The sequence below is a fragment of the Acomys russatus genome, chromosome 9 (genome assembly GCF_903995435.1).
Source record: "Acomys russatus chromosome 9, mAcoRus1.1, whole genome shotgun sequence".
Lineage (NCBI taxonomy): Eukaryota > Metazoa > Chordata > Mammalia > Rodentia > Muridae > Acomys > Acomys russatus.
In genome coordinates this window covers 63017478-63040212 of record NC_067145.1, presented here as the reverse complement: position 1 = coordinate 63040212, position 22735 = coordinate 63017478, and the positions used below count along the sequence as shown (strand labels likewise).

General features: G+C 44.8%; 1 protein-coding gene across 2 annotated transcripts in view; it reads right to left on the bottom strand.

Annotated features, from left to right (window-relative positions):
- Window positions 1-22735, bottom strand: part of Adarb2 (adenosine deaminase RNA specific B2 (inactive)) — a 526034-nt gene that overhangs the window by 169490 nt on the left and 333809 nt on the right. The window contains exons 2-3 of one of the 2 annotated variants that reach the window (XM_051151452.1): window positions 14299-14385; window positions 1288-2195 (exon numbers count right to left, since the gene is read on the bottom strand). In XM_051151452.1, the coding sequence (XP_051007409.1) occupies window positions 1288-2195; window positions 14299-14385 (995 nt within the window). The remainder of the gene's footprint in view (window positions 1-1287; window positions 2196-14298; window positions 14386-22735) is intronic. The other variant, XM_051151453.1, reaches the window with a different exon arrangement.

Here is a 22735-nt window from a genome sequence, read left to right as displayed (position 1 = left end):
CTTATGATGAATTCCACACGGGGCTAAGTGCCTTTTAACTATGTAAAGTGTTTCTTTCCTTGATTGACGCCCAAAAATGAATAAAAATAATTTTCTGTATTGACTACATTAGAGAGACCTACAAATAAGTCTCAGAATGATAAGAGAAAAGATAATTTGCATAAATAAGCAATTATAAAACTTGGCAGAATAAGGTTGTTTTAAGCGGTGTGGTAATAGTTCTTGACACACAGGCAGTGCTACAAAGGCATCTTAAACAAGTGAAGGTAACCTCCAGTAAGAAAGCAGACCCACAGGGCTGGAGGTACAGCTCGGGGAGGGGTGACACCATTTTTTAAACATGCAAATGTCTTTGGGTTTGAACCCCAGTATCACCAGGCAAAGAAAAAAAAATTTAAGACCCCCCCCCATTGTGTTGGCAAAACTGGAAGAAATATTTCCTTCCTCCCTTCCTTTCTTTCTCATACATGCCAGAATGACCTTGAACTTACTATGTAGTTGAAGATAACCTTGAACTCTGTATCCTGTTGCCTCTACCTGCCACCACCAATCCTGGTCGGTGCTGTGCTGGGGACTGAACTCATGGCTTCACGCATGCTCAGTAAGCACTAGACCAATTGGATCGTATTTGCAGGGCCCTAATTCTCATTTCTAACTTCCTCTGCCTTCCAGCAAGTTTTTCTACACAGGACTCTTGGTCTGTGCTAGTGTCTTATTGCAGAAGTGTCCACCTGGTTGGAAACCATAGTTATAGAGGTCCTGGCCACTCCACACAAGACAATTTCCCATCGTGCTTTGCCCAGAGTAACTGACTAGAAACTCATCCCAGACCACCAACCAACACACCTGTGCTTCTTGGCTCTTCATTTTCTAAGTTACCGCAGGGCCTGGCAACGGAATCCTGCCTTTCCTGCAGCCTGGCCTTTGTGGTGGGCACGGAAGACCCTGCGGACTGCTGTCTCCGCTGCTTGTTTCCTCTGACTGGTTGTCTTTCCTCCCTAGCGGTTGATTCCACCTGGGTTCACGAGTCTCTCATTACTTTTTCCTCAGTTGCTGTGTTGATCATCCCCTTTGCTTTCTTAACATTCCCATGATTCTCTATCCACAAAACCTGGCAATTTCCCTCTGTATGCTTAGGAAAGGGCTTTTTCGAGAAGGCCAGTGCTTTGCTACCCTCTGCTTAAGGCGACTCCAGGAGAGGGGCAGGCCTATTCCCCCATCACAGTGAGAGTATCCCAACTCACATCCATCTTTCCACCTAGCAGGCAGCTACCCGACAAGTCTCACCTGTGGCAAGAGGTTGTTTTTACTCCTGCTGGGTATGTGACCAGGCAGCCGGATGTCAAAGAGGGCCTGCAAGGCAGCTTGTGCCGCCTGGCCCTTGGCCAGCTTCTTGCTGCGTCCAGAGCCTTCGAACGTCCTCCCGTCCACGCACACAGCCATGACAAAGCTCTTGACTCGGGGCTTCTCGGCTGTTTCCGAGAGGCACACGTACCGCAGACCTGAGCGTAACTCATTCAGAACCACCACAGGGTTCTTCTCCCCCAGAGCCCCGGGAGCCAGCCTGGACCTGTCAGGCAGAGCCTGGCCCACTAGGTCCAATGTGTGGTAGAGCAGTCGTCCTCGCCGGTAGGCGGAGGACAGAAACTCAGTGTCAACAGGACGACAGCCCGGGAAGTCCTCTTTTCTTGAGGATGGTTCAAACTCCTTGAACAACGTGTCTGGGAAATCGGCTTGGTCAGATGTGAAGTCGGTGCACGGACTGGTACTACTGCCCATGGCCAGGTGGGCCTGGAAGGCATTGGGGAACTGCACGAAAGACTTCAGGGCCATCTCTGCTGCCCGCATCTTGGCCTTCTTTTTAGTAGGCCCCGTGCCTTCAAATGTGAGCCCGTTTACTTCTACAGCCACAGCGAAAACTGGGGCGTGCACTGGGCCAGTCTGTGATACCATCCGGTACTGTAGCCCCGGCTTCAGCTCGTGCAACTGGACCAGCGCGTTCTTGGGTGTCATAGACCAGGAGAGCTTCTTCCAGATCACCTGGAGTTTGCAGAAATGTCCCCCGTTTCCTTCCTCCAGCGGCCTTTTCCGTTTAACGCTGGGTGTGCTGCCTCTGGCCCAGTCTCCCGTGGGCAGGGGCCTGGTCCCCAGGTTGCTCACATTTCGGTTTTCCTTCACTTCAGCACTGCTGGTACCTGGAGGTGAGAACAAATTAGTCATGACCCAGGGCACTGGCAGGTCACCACTAATGACAGGGACTGTTGTTAATGGTGGCCCTGTAAGGCTGTAAGGCTGGGAGTCCAGGAGCGTGGGTCCCTTGCCATCAGAACCTCCAGCCATGTCTAGGGAAAGGTGCTGTAATGGCTTCTGCAAGTTACAAAGGAACGGCAGTCGGGGAACATTTGCCTAAGTGGTGGGGGCTGGGTAGGGGTGGGGAGGCCTCCAACATTGGGCAGTTCTCACAAAAGTCAGGCTTGAGAAGATGTGAGGAAGAGACAGGCAAGGAATGTGTCCCAGGCATGGCCTCGCAGCCTGCTGTCTATTAGTATGAGCCGTGATGTCACCTATGAGTGCTCTACATCCTCAGTGTCCATTATGTCTTAACATCAGAGATGAGTAGTCCTGCCTCTCTACGGTTCGGCCAACAGCAGAAGTCAGAGAGGCCTTCTTGAAACGGTGAGCACCTTCCCTCCCTGCACACTGCCAGGGCGCTAAGCACAGTGGTTGTTGCCTGAGGGGTGTGTGTGTGTGTGTGTGTGTGTGTGTGTGTGTGTGTGTGTGTGTATAGTGCTTTGCTGATGTGATGCTTCCTTTTGTCAGGCCCCAAACCCCATCTCCTTCTTCACATCCTGAAGTTGAGAGCTGTATCACCTGAGACCTCTGCAGAGGACACAGGTGGAAGCCAATGAGGTAGAGGAGCAGCTGTCTTCCCTAAACACCTGCATGTCACCCGTCCAGGTCAGAACAGTTGCTGGGCCTCAAGTATGCTGGTTTATAGAGCCACGAGTCTGATGAGGTCTCAGGGCCCTGAGCCTGACCCTCCAGCCCCATCCTGGAAGAAACAAGCCATAGAAAGGCAATCAAAGGTGCATTTGACACTTCATCTGAAATGTGGTTTCTTGGGCATCTCTGTCACAATCACTGGAACTTCCTAACCAAGGTCACTTCCTAGAAGTCCTTTGTTTCTCTAAATAAACATGCCACATGTTGATATAGCAAGCTAGAAAATGGTTCCAAGAGAGCCATGTGGCTCAGCTACAAGTCTGGGGCTTCCTTTCACCTACAGGACAGCAGGAACCCTTGGGTTACTGCCTGTGATTTCCTTCCCATCTTAGCCAGGCAAGCATGTACAACAGACCAAAATGCTAGTGTGTGTCTAAAGATTTGTACCCACAAATGAGTTTTAATGCACACAGGCACAATTAATTCCTTTGTAAAAAAATGTAGTGACACTCACTGACTGCCAAGAAACACTGCCTACTCAGTAATTATATTGTTGGGGCACATCCTAGAACTGAGATTAACAACAATGTTCCTTGTAGCATTTTTTAAAAAAGTTGACAATGTAGGAAATCCCTGACTTCCCATATCTAGAGGAATGGTTAAGTTGTGGTAGACTCAAACAGCAGACTAATACAACAATCATATCTTAGTGGATTCTTTATGTTTCAACCTGAATAAATGTCATCAATATAATACTAGATGACAAAATGCAGACTGCTCCATTGAGTGGAGTAGCATCTGTGTATGTTGTAAGAATACTCAGGGCAGTTACACCATAAAGACACATTCCCATCTCCCAGAGGAGGTGGAGGGAAGGAAGGAAATAAGAGGTCAAAGTGTGACTTCATTTGTACTTGTAACATTTTCTTTCTTACAAAAAAATTATATCATGCGTGCTTGCATGTGTGTGCGTGTGTGTCTGTGCGTGTGCGTGCGTGTGTGTGTGTGTCTGTGCGCGCGCGCGTGTGTGTGCGTGTGTGTGTGCGCGCGCGTGTGTGTGCGCGCGTGTGTGCGCGTGTGTGTCTGTGCGTGTGTGTCTGTGCGTGTGTGCGTGTGTGTGCGTGTGTGTGTGCGTGTGTGTGCGTGTGTGCGTGTGTGTGCGTGTGTGCGTGTGTGTGCGTGTGTGCGCGTGTGTGCGTGTGTGTGTCTGTGCGTGTGTGTGTGCGCGTGTGCGTGCGTGCGTGTGTGTGTGTGCGTGTGCGTGCGTGCGTGTGTGTGTGCATGTGTGTGCATGTGCATGTGTGTGCATGTGCGTGTGTGTGCGTGTGTGTGTGTGTGTGTGTGTGTGTGTGTGTGTGTGTGTGTACATCAGAGGACAACTTGCAGGAGTCAGTTCTCTTTTTTCACCATCTTTGGGTCATTAGGCTTGGCAAGCACCTTGACCACTTGTTGATCCGCCATTTTATTTCTTTTGAAAAAAAAATGCAAAATAAGTTTAGCAAAGCATATAATATACACACACATATATGTATATATACATATGTACACACACACACACACACACACACACACACACACACATATATGGGTCCCAAGGCTGATCTGGCTAGGCAGAACCATGACCATGTCCAGGTTTCTCTAAGATTCTTGCACATGTCTCAGGGGCTGGGCTCTCAGCTCTGTGGCAGGTGTGAATGTGGTGTGTGTGTGTGTGTGTGTGTGTGTGTGTGTGTGTGTGTGTGTGTGTGTGTGTGTGAATTTTCCAGTGACCTCCCCCGACAGCTTCAAAACAGACACTGGTGATTGACCCATGCTGGCTGCTTCTCTTGTGCAGCTTGAAAGCTACTTATTCATAACTATAACTTGTAACTATGACTGATGGATGAGTGTAAAGACGATGTAGGACTAGCCACCTTAGATGAGTATTCTCTAATAAAGCTGCTCTCTTTGGAGAGTCCCATTGTGAACTGCCATGATGCTACTTAGGCCCTGGTGCACTTTGCCAGGGTGTGTGCTTCCGGAATGCCAAACCTGCAAGTGCATTATTAAAGCGCAAGGGTTATGGCTGTGAATAGTCTGCCATATTCTACTGGCTCCTGCCAGCTTATATTGTTAGTGGCTAGTATTATAAGCAGGCAGAGGGAAACTGAGGCTTAAGGGGTTGTAATAATTAATCTACAGAGTCTGCGTGCTGTGTTGTGTTTAAGGTGGGACGCAATCCTAGCAATCTCACTTTGCACTCGTCCATGCAGTGGCTGTAAGTTGATTTTATGGATGCAGAATACTTGTGACATTTTCTTGGCCTTTGCAGATTAATGTCCCTCCCCAGGCCATCTGGATGTAATGAAGCCAAGTCCACCCCATGTGTGATGAGTCCTGGGGCTGGTCTGGCCTAGGCAAAAGCATGCCCAGGTTTCTCTCAGCACCTTACACATGCTCTCAGGGGCTGGGAACTCTCAACTCTGGCAGGTGTGAGAGAGTGAGTGAGTGAGTGAGTGTGTGTGTGTGTGTGTGTGTGTGTGTGTGTGTGTGTGTGTGTGTGTGTTTTCTCTCATTAAGCAAGTGGAAACTCTGGGCGAATTTTCCAGTGAACCTACAGCTTCAACACAGACTCTGAATGCCTGCCTGGCTGCTGACGCCTGGACCTCCTTCTCTCACGCAGCCTGAAAAACCACACAGGTTGAGACCTGCCAGAGTTGCCCCAGCTCTCCTCACCTCTCAGTTTATGGCACTGTTGTTGGAGGATAATGAAGAAGGAAGTACAATTTCTCAGTCACAAATGATGCCTTTGAAAGTCAGGTGCCTTCCAGAGGTGTCCTGACATTTGAGGCTGTTCTTTTCAGCATGTGCTCTAACCGCCTCTTAGCTCAGGGCTAACCCATCAGTCATAGCGATCATCATGTCTTTATAAAGAAGCCCAAACAGCTCTTGCGAGGGTGCTCCAGTGGGGGGCACTGGGCTCTGCAGTGAAAGCCATCTCGGCCTCTCAGTTTAATTTTCTAAATTGTGAAATGGGCTTACTGCTATCTCTATCCATTTGCTACTAAAAAGCCATTAGGCTTGGGGAGGTTAGTTTGTTCAAAAGTGTGAATCTGAGTACTTTCTAAGTTATAGCCATGCAGCATTCATTTGTTATGGATCTCAGCAAAAATAATTATGTTTCAGATAGCAAATGCTAAACCTCAACCGTTCATGTTAATCGCTGTGTGCTCTGGGTATGTGCACAACAATGGACCCTGTCATCTAGGGTATTTCCAGCCAAGGTGGAGTGTACATTAGATTAAACCATGTGATTTTCCCCCAAACTGAACTCAAAATGGAAAATAAAGAGCAAACAAAACAATTCCCAAATCCCCACATCAGATTGCCTAGAAACCTGCTTGGAGCCTTCTAATTTCTTATTGATTTCTTACAATGTGGGGATTTAATAAGCGTGCCAGTGTGATTACGGTGGCCAGCATATCAGATGACCTCTGCTGTATCTTAGAGAACCAAACTCAGAAAGCGTTTTTGCTCTATACATGGCAAAATCCCTTTTATTTGCTCCCCTACTGTGATTCTCAATATCTTGCTATTGCTGTAGTTGGAACTCTTCATATAAACTTTGATTACTAGACTGGGCTGGGAGTTTCTTTCTTTCTTTCGTTTTTTCTTTCTTTTTGTGTGTGTGCACATGTGTACATGTGCCTGTGTGTGTGCACAAGTGTGGAGGCCAAAGGCTGATGTGGGGTGCACTTTCCACTTGAGACAGGCCCTTCACCTGAAGCTGGAACTTTTCAAGTAGGCTAGGGTGGCTGGCCAGGGCTCCTCCTGTTTCTACCTCTCCAGTGTTGGGGTGACAGGTGCTCCCAGCACATATGGTAAGCACAATGACACGAACTACCTGCCAGGCTCTGTGAGCTCCTTTTAAAATCATCAATGATTAGTTGTTAATTAAATAGTATAGACTTTGGTCCCTATTTCAGATACAAGTTAGACTCTCCAGGATGACATTACCATGGTGATATTACCAATACAAAATGCTTTGGTCAACTGATCCTCAGAGTCCAGCAAGCACTTCAGAACATCTAGGCTTACCCTGTGGTCTCTGTTCTGAATGTGAGGACCCTTAGCACGTGTGGAGGTTCAGTGGCCACTCCACAGGGGCTAGAGCCAAACAGATGCTTTTGTTTTTTATGCTTGTTGGAATATTAGACCACTCTGTGTAAGCTTCATTTCTTTTTTTTTTAGTTTTAATTTATTAAGCTTCATTTCCTTAAATGACAGAAAATGAATATTTTACTCATCAGTTGGGTGGGTATGAATTAAGTGAATATAGACATTATCTATCTATCTATCTATCTATCTATCTATCTATCTATCTATCATCTATCTATCTCCTACCTACCTATCAGGCTTAGTAAAATGGCCATAATAGAGACACTTTTGAGAGCAGCAGGGAGGCACTGCCGGACCCCTACTTCTCTCCAGTCCAGCTTCTCTTCCTGACTATTTTATTTGCTGGTGACTCCCATCCACTTCCCTAGAAATTGCAGGATGTTCCAGAGAGAAGGGTTAGTGGTTCTCTGATTTCTCTGCTGTGATGGATGGGAGATATTCATCGTATTACCCAGAAATGTGAGCCAAAGAACATCACCGGCTTCCTAGGAGAACAAAACACATCTCTGGTCTCTTCCTTTGCTTGACAAGGCAAACACTCACTCCCATGAGAGCTGACTACATTGCCTGTATATCCATTCGTGAGGATAAAAACCTCATCTTTTCTTCTTGGGCCCCTTTCTGTCAGTGGGAGCAAAACAGACTCTGGTAACGCTCCTCTTGTGACAAGGTTGGAGACAGAAGGACCCTTCCTTACTTTAATATTGCCTGCAGATACACACATCCAACCACAGCCAAGATCATACCTAGGTGCCAGGGGCATGGGGGCATTTTGCTACTGCCGTTTCTGTGGGCTCTTCACAGCTCTAACTCTGACACAACACTTTCATATTTTTTTTTCTCTTCACAGAGAAGGCATTAAATATGCTCACTCCCCTTCTCTGACCCGGGAAATTATGTTCATTTTTTTTCTCCATTTAGTTAATAGGTTTTATGCACCCAATTGTTATGTATAATAATCACCAGATTTAAAAAGTCAGGAGATCAAAAAAAAAAAAAAAATCTCTGGCTTTTAAACATAGATTTGAAGAGCTACTTTTTGAAGGCTCATGCTTGGGGAGTAGAGGGGCCCTGTACCCTACAAGCAAATGTGGAGGGTTGTGTAAACAGTGTGCTGTCGATTCCCAGCCCTGCCTTTGGATTCTTGCTCTGGACATTACGTACATACCTGGGCTGTGAAAGGATGTGAGGACTTTCTACCCACTCTTGTTCTTCCCACTAGGTGGCTGCTCTCCCTTCCAAGAATAACATGATCTTTATTCTTTTCTCTGATCAGTCCTGGAGGCACCTGGGCTTTGATCAGCGTGTGCTTGTTGGATGAGAGAGTAGATTAGACCTTGGGTGATCTTATCACAGATACACATATATGTGTATATACAAGTGCATATTCATGAGTGTGTCAGACCTGCCCCAGGAAGCTGAGGATGCAGAGATGGGGAGCAGAATGACACAGTAGCTCTGGGATGAGAGATAGTGACCTTCAACTCCACCCGGCACATAGTGTCAACTCACATTGTCCTGGACCATTCCTAATTTGGGTCCCAAATCCTTTCCTGATGAAACTCTTTCCCAAGGAGACCTCATGCATGGCCTCAGCGTCCATGATTCTACTGCCTGAGTATAGTGGCAAAGCACCTCCTTGTTCAAGACATCATAAAAGAAGACGTCTCTGAACTGTGACTTCCATAAGGTTCTTTCAGGGAGTCACATGTGTTTTTCCATCGTGGGAATTAGAGGGGAAAAAAAGCAAGCAAATAACTTCAGACAACATTAGACAAATACCATAAGCAACAGTAATAGAACAATCATGAGCAATTTGAAGACCGCCAGGTACTGAAAGAGAATATCTAAGTCAGGAAGGCACCTGTATAGGAAAATGAAAAATGAAATTATTTCCTTTCTGCTTCTCTCACACCTGAATTCTTCTCCAAAGCCTTATAAGTACATTATTTCATTTGACAAAATGTGTCGGCAATTATAATGCTAAGTTTAAATGTCTGATGCATGAAGGAATTGCGTTTTGGACAGGAAGAAAAAAAATTGTATATTGTCATCGCCGTGGCTACATATTTATTTTCCAAATAACCCCGTTATTTGCAATTTGTTAAGTTTGATGACCTGGGCTGATGACATTCAGGAATGGTTAGACAAGGTGGCGGTCAGGTCTTAGCTTGGACCATACTGCTATCATTCCTAAGAAGCCTTGCTTGCTTGTGGATTTATTTTTTGTGTCTCTCCCTTCTCTGCTGGCTCCTTTGCAGGCCAAAATCTTCTACCCGGTTATTATGTACACCCGACTTCCTCTCATGGCTTGGCATCATTGGGATTGTATGCATCACTGCTAATGACACCGTCATGTCTGCGGGTCAGGAGGGCTCTGGAGAGCCAGCCATCCAGTGCGCTACGCTACATTTGAAGAGATAATATTATTTCTGGTGAAGGTTATTCGGCTGCCAAGCAGCCCTGGTTTTAAAAACAGAGCAGCTCCTCCCAGATGACAGGGCTTAACAACAGCGGAATGGCAGGCAGCCTAGTTCTTCCTCCAGGCAGTGGGGGGGGGGGACTTGGCGTGCAGAGGGACAGGAGGTAGCCTAGACTGTAGGGTGCATGGCACATAGGCTGAGGCCGAGGTGTGCAGTAGGTAGCACATGCTTGGCATTTGTTGGTTGTATGTGGGTGCGACAGTTTGTCAGACTGAGCAGCTGGTAGAAGATGCCTTCTTCAAAGGCTTGTCATGAGTAACCCATAACACTGTGATGGGTGTGCATAGGATTCTGGGAAAGCAGATATAGTTAACAAGAAAAGCTCAAAAGCAATATGAAACTCTTGGTGTCAGTTGTTTGTCATTCAATCTGGGCCAAATCTTAACTGCTGAGCAGAGGGTGGGGCCAGGATGGACAGGGCACATGCTTTTCAGTGTTGAAAGGTAAAACCTTCTCAGAGTGGAGCTGACTGTAGGAGGCAGACAAGCCTTGAAAACATACTATTGTAAAAGGGTCTCCCAGTTAAGATCCAGCTAACTGCTGATTGGCTCCTTGGACCCAGCTTACTGCTGATTGGCTCCTTGAATGCCAATGTTCTGTAGGCAAAGCCTAATGTGTGTATGGTGGCTGTGTCCTGACTACAGTTTTCTGTCTTTCTGCACAACTTCTTTAAATGGAGAAGCTCACAGCTCTAGGCAATAGCTTTTATATATTCCAGGTGGCCAGGATCTAGGTAGCTACCGGGAAGCATTCTTGAACAGTTGAAAGTATGTAAACAGTTATCCACGAACTGTCTTTACATTAGAGCAGCAGAGACAAAACATATCTAGGGAAGGCAGAGGCATGAGGCATGGGGCTTAAAGAGGGTCCTTCCTCCAACTCTTTCTTCCACACACATGTTCACATACACTACACATGTGTACACAGACATGTACATTTATTGTGCATATCACTCTCACATATTATAGACATGTACGTGACACAGTCATGCCACACATACATAGAGAAACATGAATACCACTCACACCATGGACATACTCGTACCAAATACAAACATATAAAAATAGTTTTCTAAACTAATTAACTGCATCTAGTGAGGTCTGAGAAGATGGTTTACAAGGTAGCAACTGTATTCAAACACAAGGACCTGCATTTTGACCTCCACTGCCCATGTTAAAGTCAGGAGCTGCCATGGCTGTCTGTAACTCCAACACTGGGGTGTAGACAAAGGCAGATCCCAGAGACTGCTTGACAGATAGCCTGATAGAGACAGTAGCATTAGGTTCAGTGAAGAGACAGTGTATCAAAAAACACAGCATAACACACAATGGAAAGAAAATGGAGGAAGATGGAGGAAGACATCTGATATCCTCTTCTGGCTTCCATATACATATGCATGCACACTCACATGCATTTACACACACACACACACACACACACACACACACACACACACACTATAAATCCATTAATTAGCAAAGAAGCTCCCCCAAGCACTTCAAAAGCATTTTAATGGGTAATAAACAATTAGAATTTATTTTTTATACGTATATTTTTTTCCATTATCCAGTAAACCAAATCAGAGGAAGATGGTTTTAACTGAGAGCATCACTCATCATTGGTTGAGCATTCCTTGAGTTCTGGGTCCCTGCCTCTCCTCAACCCTGTGACGTCTTAGGCCAATAACTCCTTCCCCCCAACAGTGAACATGCCTGCAGAACTCCTTGAGCCCCAAACCAGGCTCCTACTTTCCTAACTGTGTTAGCCTCAGGAGAGAGTCAAAGGCTGTAGCTGCCCAAAAGGAGAAGCTGCTGTTGCTCCTGGTGTGTGTGTGTGTGTGTGTGTGTGTGTGTGTGTGTGTGTGTGTGTGACTGGATAGATCAGTGACTTTACAAAAGCCCTGTGTTTATTAAGACAGTGGCCTTTGGACACCATATCAAAGTTTCCCAAGTTTCTGAAAGTATTTAGAATCCATTTGCTTCTCTCTCTCCAAACGTTCTCTAGCCGACACCCCTTTCTTTTCCACCTGATTCAGCCAGACTCCCAGGGAGAGAGCAGGAAGGCAGAGTTCAAGTTCCTCTCATGTCCGAATAAACTGGGCACATGCGGTATACTTTTTAACCTCACTCTTTCTAAGGTTTCTGAGGTAGCCATCCATAACCTGACTCATTTGAAAATGTTTAAATTCAAACAACCATAAAAGGATATACCCAGTGACATGCCAAGGTTTTGTTTCAAACCACAAACCTTGCTAAGATGGGAGCCCGTAAGTCAGGGTCAAGAACTCCAGTCTGATTCTAATTAACCCAGTCAATTTCTTCCTGTATCCCTCATCCCTCTATGCCTTCCTGTAGAAATGAAAATATCCAAGCAGAAGACTGTGAACATCTGGCCAGGTTCTGACCTTTGGACACTCTCAACTTTATGTTTAGACAGTGATATAGGGACAGTGATGACGGTTGCTGTTCACTGTCAACTTGGCAGGGCCTAGACCGGACCACCTAGGAGAACTGTTTCTGGGCGTATTTCTGGGGGGAATTTCTGGACTGGCTTAACTAAAGAGGGAAGACTCCTCCTCCCCCTGCATTTGGGTGACGTTATCCCATGAGCTGAATTCCTGAATGTAAAAGAAAACTAAGCTGAACATTTCCATCATCTGTCACTGCCGCCTTACAATGAATGCGACATGACCAGCCACTTTCTGCTCTGCAGCCATGACTCCCCCAACCATGAGACCCTTGAACTCTGAGCCAAAATAAACCCTTCCTTCCTTCAGTTGCTTTTGCCAGCATTTGTCACAAAATGAGGAAAGTGACTAATTACAGGAAGACACCCCCATTTCCAATAGCCTTAACAACTGTCTGGAGAGGGGTGCCCATAATAATGTGTGTTGATTCTTAGCGGCTTACAGCAACATGGACGACATTTCCATGGAAATCTCTGTCACTGTTTTTGCTTGATTCAGCCAATTATCTTAGCAACCGCCAATAGCACCTTGCTTCCTCCCCATCCCATGACAAGCACATTCTTAGCTCATTTTAGTTGAAAAAAAAAAAAGCCCATCTGTCAGGTGATATTAAATACAGAGAGGTGTTCTTGTGAAGTGTTTGGCCTCCTCTTTTATGTACTTGACACTGTGCCACAGGTAAGGAAAGCACAAGTCTCTGCTCTCCTCTCCTCTCTTCTCCTCTCCCCTCCCCTCCCCTCCTCTCCTCTCCTCTCCCCTCCCCTCCTCTCCTCTCCCCTCCACTCCCTTCCTCTCCTCTCCTCTCTTCTCCCCTCCCCTCCCCTCCTCTCCTTTCCCCTCCCCTCCCCTCCTCTCCTTTCCTCTCCCTTCCTCTCCTCTCCTCTCCTCTCCCCTCCCCTCCTCTCCTCTCCTCTATTCTTGTCTCTTCTCTTCTTCTCCCCCTTCTCTTTTTCTCCTCTTTTCTAGTTTCTATTCTGAGCTCTTCTTATTGATTTAAACAAAAGAGATGGATACGAGCCCCCTTCCCTAACCAGCTATAATATCAGGCACCTAATGATGCTTCATGAACTCAAGATGTTTCAATAGAAAACCCCTTAGTTATCTATTTTTCTGGTTAAAGAACAACTGTGAAATCTATTCTGTGAGACACTGTGATACTACAACCTTTTTTTTTTTGTAATTTTTTCTATGTTGAAGAGGAGTATGAAGGAAAGAAAAAAAAAAGAGAGAAGAGTCTAAGAAAACTAGCTTATTCTCTACATTCCTCGGGGCTCTTGGTCACACGTTAGGGTCTCTTCTTATTCTTAAGATGTAGATGGAACTTTAAATAAGAACAGAAGTCCATACAAGGACCAGATGTTATATGAGACTGGGATTTCTGGTAAAGGCAGATATCTAGGTGGTGCTAAGATTGTAGGTGAGATACAAAGCTTTGGACAGGGATGAGACTCCACATACACCCACTGTAGATGGGAATAGGGTATCAGATAGAGACCGGGCCGCAATGGGAGGTGGGATTCTAGTTAAGGGTAGAACCGCACAGTGAGGGTGGAATTCCAAATGACGCCAGAACTTCTGGTGATGATTCAACTGCAGGGGTGAGGGACTGCTGAGGAAGATGGTACCCTAGGTGAAAATGAGTCTCTGGACGAGGACAGGACTCTGCATGAGTTTGATCTGGAAGGTGAAGAAAGGCTACAGATGAGGGAGGATTCCGGTTAAAGATGGTACCGCCATGAAGACTCAGCATAGGTTTAGCCCTACAGGAGGGATGGGCTCCTGGTCAGGGTGGAGTGCACGTAGGGCTGGTACTATGGTGATGAGGGGATTACTATGGCGATGAGGGGATTACTATGGTGATGAGGGGATTACTATGGTGATGAGGGGATTACATGCAGGCACAGGCTGTGGGTAAGTATAAAAATCTGTGTCAGTTTGGTCGTGCAGGTAAAGATGGACTTCAGGTGAGGACAAGACTCTAGGCAAGGACCGCATTCTTTAGGTGATGATGGGGTCATGGTCACTGTGGGAGTAGGGGGGGTGTGGGGCTGCAGGTGAGGATGGAAATGTGGGTAAGGATATAACTGTAGAAGAAGACGGGTCTGCTGGAGTTGGGAGCAGGATCTCCTATACTTGGAAAGACCAGCCAGTCCCCTCGCCATGGTTACAAGGAGGCAGAGAAAGGCACTTCCACCCCCCACATAGACTGAGTGAGAACCTCTCTGTAAGAGAAGTGGGGCTGCTTACTTAGAGTGTCTTCATCCTCCGTGTTTGTGGTGCCAGGACTTAGGTACTTGAAGGGAGCGAGGAAGGTTGACAGTATGCTTACTTTGTCTGGAAAGAGAAAGAAGAGGAGATGCACTTTCGACACCGAGTTTCAGAAAAACCCAATGCTTTCATATGTTCTTAATACCAAGAGGTTGGGAAGTGAAGGTGGGAAGGTCACCGTGACTGCAGGCACTTCATTCTGGCTCCATCTTTTATTGAGTTCCTGGCAGCATTTTTATCAAATTCCTCTCTCCACTCCATTTAAACCCTTATGATTTCCATCTTTCTTCCCTTACTTATTTATTTATTTTGGGATCTTCTCTGTTCTTGTTCCACATCCCTGAAAACATTAAGAAGTTGTCTTCAAGGTAACGACCCTTCAGCTACTTACAGGTGGGCAGGCTAGCACCTGCCATACAAGGTAATTTCTGGAAGGATCAAAGTTGAGTAAAACAATTCCAGAACTAAGAGAGAATTATGCCAATAAAGCCAAAGATTCTCTCAACCCCCTCAATTGTGGGACATTTGCTCTGAGCTCTCTTGGAATATATATATATATATAAAAGTAGAAGCTGAAACACACACACACACACACACACACACACACACACACACACAGGTTTATCAAATCCACAGTCATGTCGCTTAGTAAGGATATAAATAGAAGTACTAGAAGGAGGAATTAGGCCAGGGCCAGGTGGAGGGCCTGAACCATACTAGGCATAGTCAAGTGTCTGACACTGATGGAATTCCAGGGACCCGGGGACAGCTGGCTTTCTACAATCCTCTTGTCCTAGTCAATGTGTAGCTATCTCACTCTTTAGCCCAGGCTGGCCTTGAACTTGCCATCTTTCTACCTCTGCCTCCCAGAGACTAGGATTACTGGTGTCTACCAAGATGCCCAACTGAAAAATTCTCTCTTCAACATACAAGTGAAGAAATTCTAGGTGGGAAATGGTATTGGAAAAGCAGTGGAAGGAGTGAGCCAAAGGTCCTTATTTTAGAAGCTTCTGCTGAGCAAACTATACTGCAGAAGGTGCGAGTAGCTGTTCACACAGCACCCACTGTCTAGAAAGGCAGCCAGAGACACATCGCAGTAGACCCTCAGGACCCACAGGCACAGTCTCCTGCGTACACACAACTCCTTCTGTTTCACTGTGAATCTGGACCACAGATGACAGTGCTACCTTTCCTTGTCTGTTGCAGTACAGCCTTGCATTAGAGGCCCTTCTGATCTCCCCTTAAGTTGCTTGGGGCACTGGCCAAGAAGGGCTTTGTTGCTGTGTTGTACAGGACCCCTTTCTTCTCCTTTGCAGCCTTCCGCACCCCGCAGCAGGATGTTTTAGTGGGGGTCACCGTGTTCAACCTTGCTTCTTGTCTCTTCCTGTTGTTACAGAGGAGTCCTGCCTGTACCAGTATTCCCACTTGAAGTTATACCTTGATCTGAGTGCAGATACCCATGAAAACACTCACCGGTGGGTTTAACTGCCCTTAGCCTCCAGGCAAGCAGAAGAGAAACTTGCTCTTTCCTTTCAAGGCTGAGCCTGTTTTCTCTTTAGACAAGATTTTCAGAGACCAGGGGAGATCACATTGAAATTCATCTCAGAGCCTGTTAACAGCTGTTGTTTCCAGTAGGGACAGGCACCAATATAGTGTTCACATAAAGAGAACAATAAATAACTCTAATATGAGGCGCCTGCTCCTCCCTCATTCTACCAAACATGGAGGATCAGCACAGTGAAGGCGTTGCTCCCCCTGAACTCCTGCTGCCCGAACTGATTTACCACAACAGAATGAAATACCTTGCTTGAGTTATAATTTCATTAAGTGAGTCCAATAACATTGCACAAAGACTGTGAGGCTCAAACGATTTTGTCTGGAGGATCTCAAAATGAAATTATAATTTTTTTAATAAAGCAGGAACACCAGCCAAACACTCACAAAATATACCAAACTATTTCAGTGCAAAACTGTGAAATATATAAAGACTATTTTAGATCCAGGCAAGTCTTCACTTTATGCCATTGCTGTTTTCTTTCTTTCTTTCTTTCTTTTCTCTCATGTCTGTCAAACAAAGAGTACATCCAGTTAACACTGAATGTCGGATGATCAGTGTTTTTCAGTGTGCACATACTCTCCATACTGTGTGAGGCATGTATAAACCAGGACAGCCACTTACTGTTTATCTAAAGTTCATGTTTAAGGCAAAGGGCGTGGGCAGACATTTTCCCAAGGAAGATGTTCTCCTAGCCAATGAGCACACAGTAATTAGTGTCCGTAGTTATCAAGAAAGCACAAGTTCAAGGAAGTGCGCAATGTCACACCACACCACACCCACAGGGCCATGTCACACCGCACCACACTCACAGGGCGTGTCACACCACACCACACTCACAGGGCCGTGTCACACCACACCACACTCACAGGGCCGTGTCACACCACACCACACTCACAGGGCTGCGATTGTAAACAGGACAGAAAATGGAGCACAAGGAAGGGTGTGGGGAGCTCTGCTGAGGACAACGTGAAGCCACCGTGTCCCTGCCGTGGATGTAGCTGTCCCTCTCAGAGCACACCGCAAAGAACCCCAGGTCACTGTGGCCAAGACATAGGAATTCAAGCATCTACTGGCAGACAAGTGAACAAGCAATCCTCACTAGGCATGGAAAAGGAGGAGACCATTCATTTGTCCTCATACAGTCAAAATTATGGCATTTGGAGTAAAAGATAAATGCTATTTGACCTCACTTATAGGCACATTCTGGAGTGTATGGTGGGATATGCTAGTCAAAGAAATAAAGCTCGCACATTACAAGGGGACAAGGTTCTGATTCCCTGTAGGTAAGAGCAATGCGCGTGTGCGCATGCACACACACACACACACACACAACTATGAATGGTAACGTGTATATTTACCTAATTATGATAATTATACAATGTACACATCTATTAAATCATAACATGATACACTTTAAATATGTATGATTTTATAAGACCATTGAGTATTCTTAAATTAAGATAAATCATCACCATATCAAACCCAGTAAAGCTTAGCTAGTTATCATATATATTTAAAAAGATTTCTTTTTTATTTTATAAGTATGAAAGTTTTCCTTGCATGTATATATGTGCATCATATGCCTACCAGGTGCCCTTGGAATCAGAAGAGAGGATTGAAAACACTGGAACTTGAGTTATGAATGATTGTGGCTCACCATGTAGGTTCTGGGACCTGAACCTGGGTCTTGTGCAAGAGTGATGTTCTCAACCATGGAGTCATTAGTCACTCATCTCTCAAATTATATATAATTATATATATATGTATATATATATATAGTGAGTAATGAATATATATATTTAGCAGTCCTGATGTCTCAGGAAGTTTTATTTTCTCTAGTGGATTTTATATCTCAAGGGACTGTTTATTCAAACCAAATGAAGGCAACCAAATAGACCAGAGAACTCAGACATGCATAACCAAAGAGCCAATTGTTATCTGCTACCAGCATTGCTTTACACAAGACAAATATCTTTATGCCAGAATTGAGAATTCTTTGTTTAGCTCTGTACCCCATTTTGTAATTGGATTATTTTGTTTGTTGGTGTTTAATTTTTTGTGTTCTTTATATATTTTGGATATCAGCGCTTTGTCAAATGTAGGGTTGGTGAAGATCTTTTCCCAATCTGTAGGCTTTTCAGTTTCAAGAGGTCCCATCTATTTATTTATTTATTTAATTTATTATTTTTTTCGAGACAGGGTTTCTCTGTGTAGTCTTGGCTGGGCTGGACTTACTTTGTAGACCAGGCTGGCCTCTAACTGACAGTGATCTACCTGCCTCTGCCTCCCAAGTGCTGGGATTAAAGGTGTACGCCACCACTGCCCAGCTATTATTTATTGATTTTTTTGAGACAGAATTTCTCTGTGTAGCCTTGGCTGTTCTAGACTTGCTTTGTAGACCAGGCTGGCCTCGAACTCATATCGATCCACTGCCTCTGCCTCTCGACTGCTGGGATTAAAGGTGTGTGCCACCATGCCCTGCTGAGGTCCCATTTATTAATTGTTGATCTTAGATCCTGAGCTGTTGGTGTTCTGTTCAGGAAGCTGTCTCTTATGCCAATGAATTCAAGGCTCTTCCCCATTTTCTCTTCTGATAGATTTAGTGTATCTGGTGTTATGTTGATGTCTTTGATCCACTTGGAATTGAGTTTTGTGCAGAGTGATAAATATAGATCTATTTGCATTTTCTACATGTAGACATCCAGTTAGACTAGCACCATTTGTTGAAGATGTTATGTTTTTCCTATTGTATTGTTTTGGCTCCTTTGTCAAAAATCAGGTGTCTGTAGGTGTGTGGGTTTATTTCTGCGTCTTCAATTTGATTACCTTGATAAATTAATCTATTTCTATGCCAGTACTATGCAGGTTTTTTTTTATTAGTATGGCTCTGTAGTACAGCTTGAGGTCAGGGATCAGATATCTTCAGAAGTTCTTTTATTGTACAGGATTGTTTTAGCTATTCTGGGCTTTTTGTTTTTCTATATGAAGTTTAGAATTGTTCTTTCAAGGTCTGTAAACAATTGTGTTGGTATTTTGATGGGGGTTGCATTGAATCTGCATATAACTTTGGATAAGAGGATCATTTTTACTATATTTATCCTACAAATCCATGAGCATGGGACATCTTTCCATCTTCTGATATCTTTTTCAATGTTTTCTTCAGAGACTTGAAGTTCTTGTCATACAGGTCTTTGACTTTCTTGGTTAGAGTTACACCAATATAATACATTATATTATTTGTGGCTACTGCGAAGAATATAGTTACATTGCACAGACTCAAAGAAGATAAGTAACAAGGAGGAACCAAAGGAGGATGTTTAAATCTCACTCAAAAGAGAAAATCGAAGAGAGGGAGCAAGATAGGAGATGGAGCATAGAGAGAAATGAGGGTGGAGATCAGACCTGGGGAGAGCAGATGAGGGAGGGCAGGGTCATTTCTGTAACAAGCTAGAGACCTACTTCAGGGTAGGCTTCTGGGAGGATATGAGGGGCCATGGAGACTGAAGAGAATACCCTCTAACTAGATAAGACTCCTAGTGGAGAGAGGGGAACACCAACCCACCCACAATAACTTTTACTCAAAATTTACCCTGCCTGTAAGAGGTGCAGGGATAAAGATAGAGCAGAAAGAGCAGAGATTGAGAGAATGTCCAACCAATGCCTGGCCCAACCCAAGACCCACCCATCCCATGGGAAAGAGCCAACCGTTGATACTATTAATAATACTCTGCTATGTTTGCAGACAGGAGCCTAGCAGAGTTGTCCTCTGAGAGGCACCACCTAGCAGTGGTTCAAAACAGATGCTGAGTCTCACAGCCAAACACTGGATGAAGCATAGGGAGTCTCGTGGAAAAGTTGGGGGAAGGAGAAAAGGACCTGGAAGTGACAGGAGAGCCAAAAGTAGACCAACAGAACTAACTCATCAGGGCCCAGAGGGGCTTTCTGAGTCTGAAGCACCAACTAAGTACCATGCATGGACTGGACCTAGGCCTCTTACACAGATATAGCAGATGGGCAGCTCAGGCTTCATGTGGGTCCTATAGTACAGGGGATGAGGGCTGTCTCTGTCATGGACTCTGTTGCCTGCCCTTTGATCACTTCCCCCGGCAGGGTTGCCTCACCAGGCCATAGGGGAAGAGGACATACTCAGTCCTGTGTGACTTGAGGAGCTAGGGTGGGTGGGTAGGTGGGTGGGGGGCGCCTCTTTTCTGAGGATAGGGGAGGTGTGATGGGGAAGAGGGAAGGAAGGCGGGACTGGGAGGGGAGGAGGGATGGGACTATAGCCAGCAAGTTAAAGTGAATAAATAAATTAATTAAAAAGAATATAAACGTGTTGCCACTAAATCCACCAAGTTGTATTGAACAATATTATACTTCTGGGAAATGCAAATTAAAACCACAGTGAGACATGCAAATTAAGACCACAATGAAATATCAACACACACACACACCTTTTAGAAAAGCTTAAAGTTTAAAGATACTGGTAATGCTAAAATGTGGTAAAAGATGCAGAGGCAGCCACAGAGAACTTATTAGTGACAGATTTTAGGAACTTTGGATGACGTTCTATCTGTGGATACACACCTGACCTATGACCTACAAACCTCAGTTCTCAATTTTCACTCAGGATAAATGAAGTAGATATCTATCTTCACAAGGGATCTGTAAAGAGGTTATTCGTAGAAACTTGACCCATCATAACTCCGAATTCAAACCGTCTCAGATGCCCAACAACAGGAAATGGACAAATGAATTGTAATACATTGATATGATGGAGTAGCACAGAGCCAAACAAAACGGAATGAAATAAAAGTATCAAACTGTCAAAATACATTATGATATGGATGTGTCTCACAAGCATTAGATAGAGGGAGGGAGGGATGAGGGAGAGAGAGAGAGAGAGAGAGAGAGAGAGAGAGAGAGAGAGAGAGAGAGAGAGAGAGAGAGAGGAGAGAGAGAATCACAAAACAGATTGTACCACATGATTGCTTTAGAGATTTTAGAGCAGGTGGAACACCTTCACGGTGAAGGAAAATTTTTCCTTTGTGATGTCATTGTTTTTGCAAACTGCTTTGTGGTGAGAGCAATTGGATGGCCCGTGAGGTTGGGTTAGCAGGGTGGCTGGAAAGAGGCCATGAATAATATTTTTGGTATGACAAAATCAGATTTTACATAAATAAGGATGCGGGGCTTCACTTCACATGTATGCATGCGATAAGGTATAGATATTAAAGTTGCGGGCTTTATGTATGTATGCAGGGGCCACTGACCACAGTGTTCCACATTATGTAAACTATACTTTAGTGGTTAAAATGCTAAAACAAAATCATAAATGGGCAAGAAAACAAATGCTCCAAATCCCCAAAGGATCCACTTTTAGAAAGGGGAAGTGGGCACTGGGATGGCTGCCATTCCGTCTGTAAAGAAGAGTCAGGGTAATGGATGCTGAGGGATGGGATTGACTTGATTGAACAAATTGCTTATCCACTGTGGCCCTGCTTACCAGGGTTTAGATTTTATTTTATTGCTTGTTCATTTTATCCTCTGGCATATTTTTTTTTAAAAGCCCTAGACATTACAAACAAAAGAAAACAACCGGTAACCTGAAAGACAAAGCCGTTTGGAGCCATCGTTAGAGTCAATGTGAAGGCACAAGCATGACTTACCATCAAGTGTGAAGTCACTGCTGAGAGCCGGAGTGAGACTGACAGAGCTGAAAGCTGAAATCTATTTTCTGGAATCTATTTGTGCACGAAAAACTTGGGGTTTTGTTTGTTTGTTTGTTTTGTTTTGTTTTTCTACCAAGACAGGATCTCATGTACCCTAAGCTGCAAGATGTCAGGGAAGTGCTTCACACTCTGGGCCATACCCACGACAAAACAGATCTAGCCAATGGACAGAACATTCTCCACAGTTGAGTGGAGAGTGGGATACGACTTTCTCACGTACTCTGGTGCCTCACATTTGACCATGTCCCCTGGAGGGGGAGACCTGGTGGCACTCAGAGGAAGGACAGCAAGTAGCCAAGAAGAGACTTGATACCCTATGAGAATATATAGGGGGACGTAATCCCCCTCAGGAACAGTCATAGGGGAGGGGAATAATGGGAAAATGGGGGGGGGGGGAGGAATGGGAGGATACAAGGGATGGGATAACCATTGAGATGTAACAAGAATAAATTAATAATAATAATAAAAAAGATTAAAAAAAAAAAACCAAGTCAGAAAAACCAAACATAATCTCTTACAGTATGGACATGCCGATTACCTAGAAAAAAGCTCACCCATGTGAAATAACACATGTATGCACTGGAAATTTTAATGAGAAGTGATAATTGTTAAAAAATATCTGAGAACTTGATCTTATTATTTGCCTCTAAAAAGTGCCAAGTGTTTTTTTTAAGGATGAGTTATTTAAAAAAAAAAAAGCATAAAGTGAATGCGTTAGTTATGTCCTCATTTCAAAATCTGAAATTGAGGTTTTTGTCCTCTTGTCCTCCCCCTTGTAGGCCACATACATTTCTATCCAGTACAGCCATCCTGAACGGTTACATAACAGGAGAAGAAGGTGACAGTTGGAGTCCACAGAACTCTGCTGGTGCCCTTGGGCTACAATACTTAGCCTCTTTTATAGGTCCCCTTCTTATGTTTCCTTTTGCCAAAACACACTCTGACAGATGGCCTCCCTCAAGCTTGACCCACTTTCTTTCATAACTGTATATTCTAAGGGGATTGCAGGTATGTCTTTAAGTAAATATTGCTCCTGACTAAGGACAACCTCAAATAAGGATGCACAGGTGGGAGACTCTCAGAGCCAGGAAACCAATTAACCTGCGTGCAGATGGGAGAAAGGAATGGC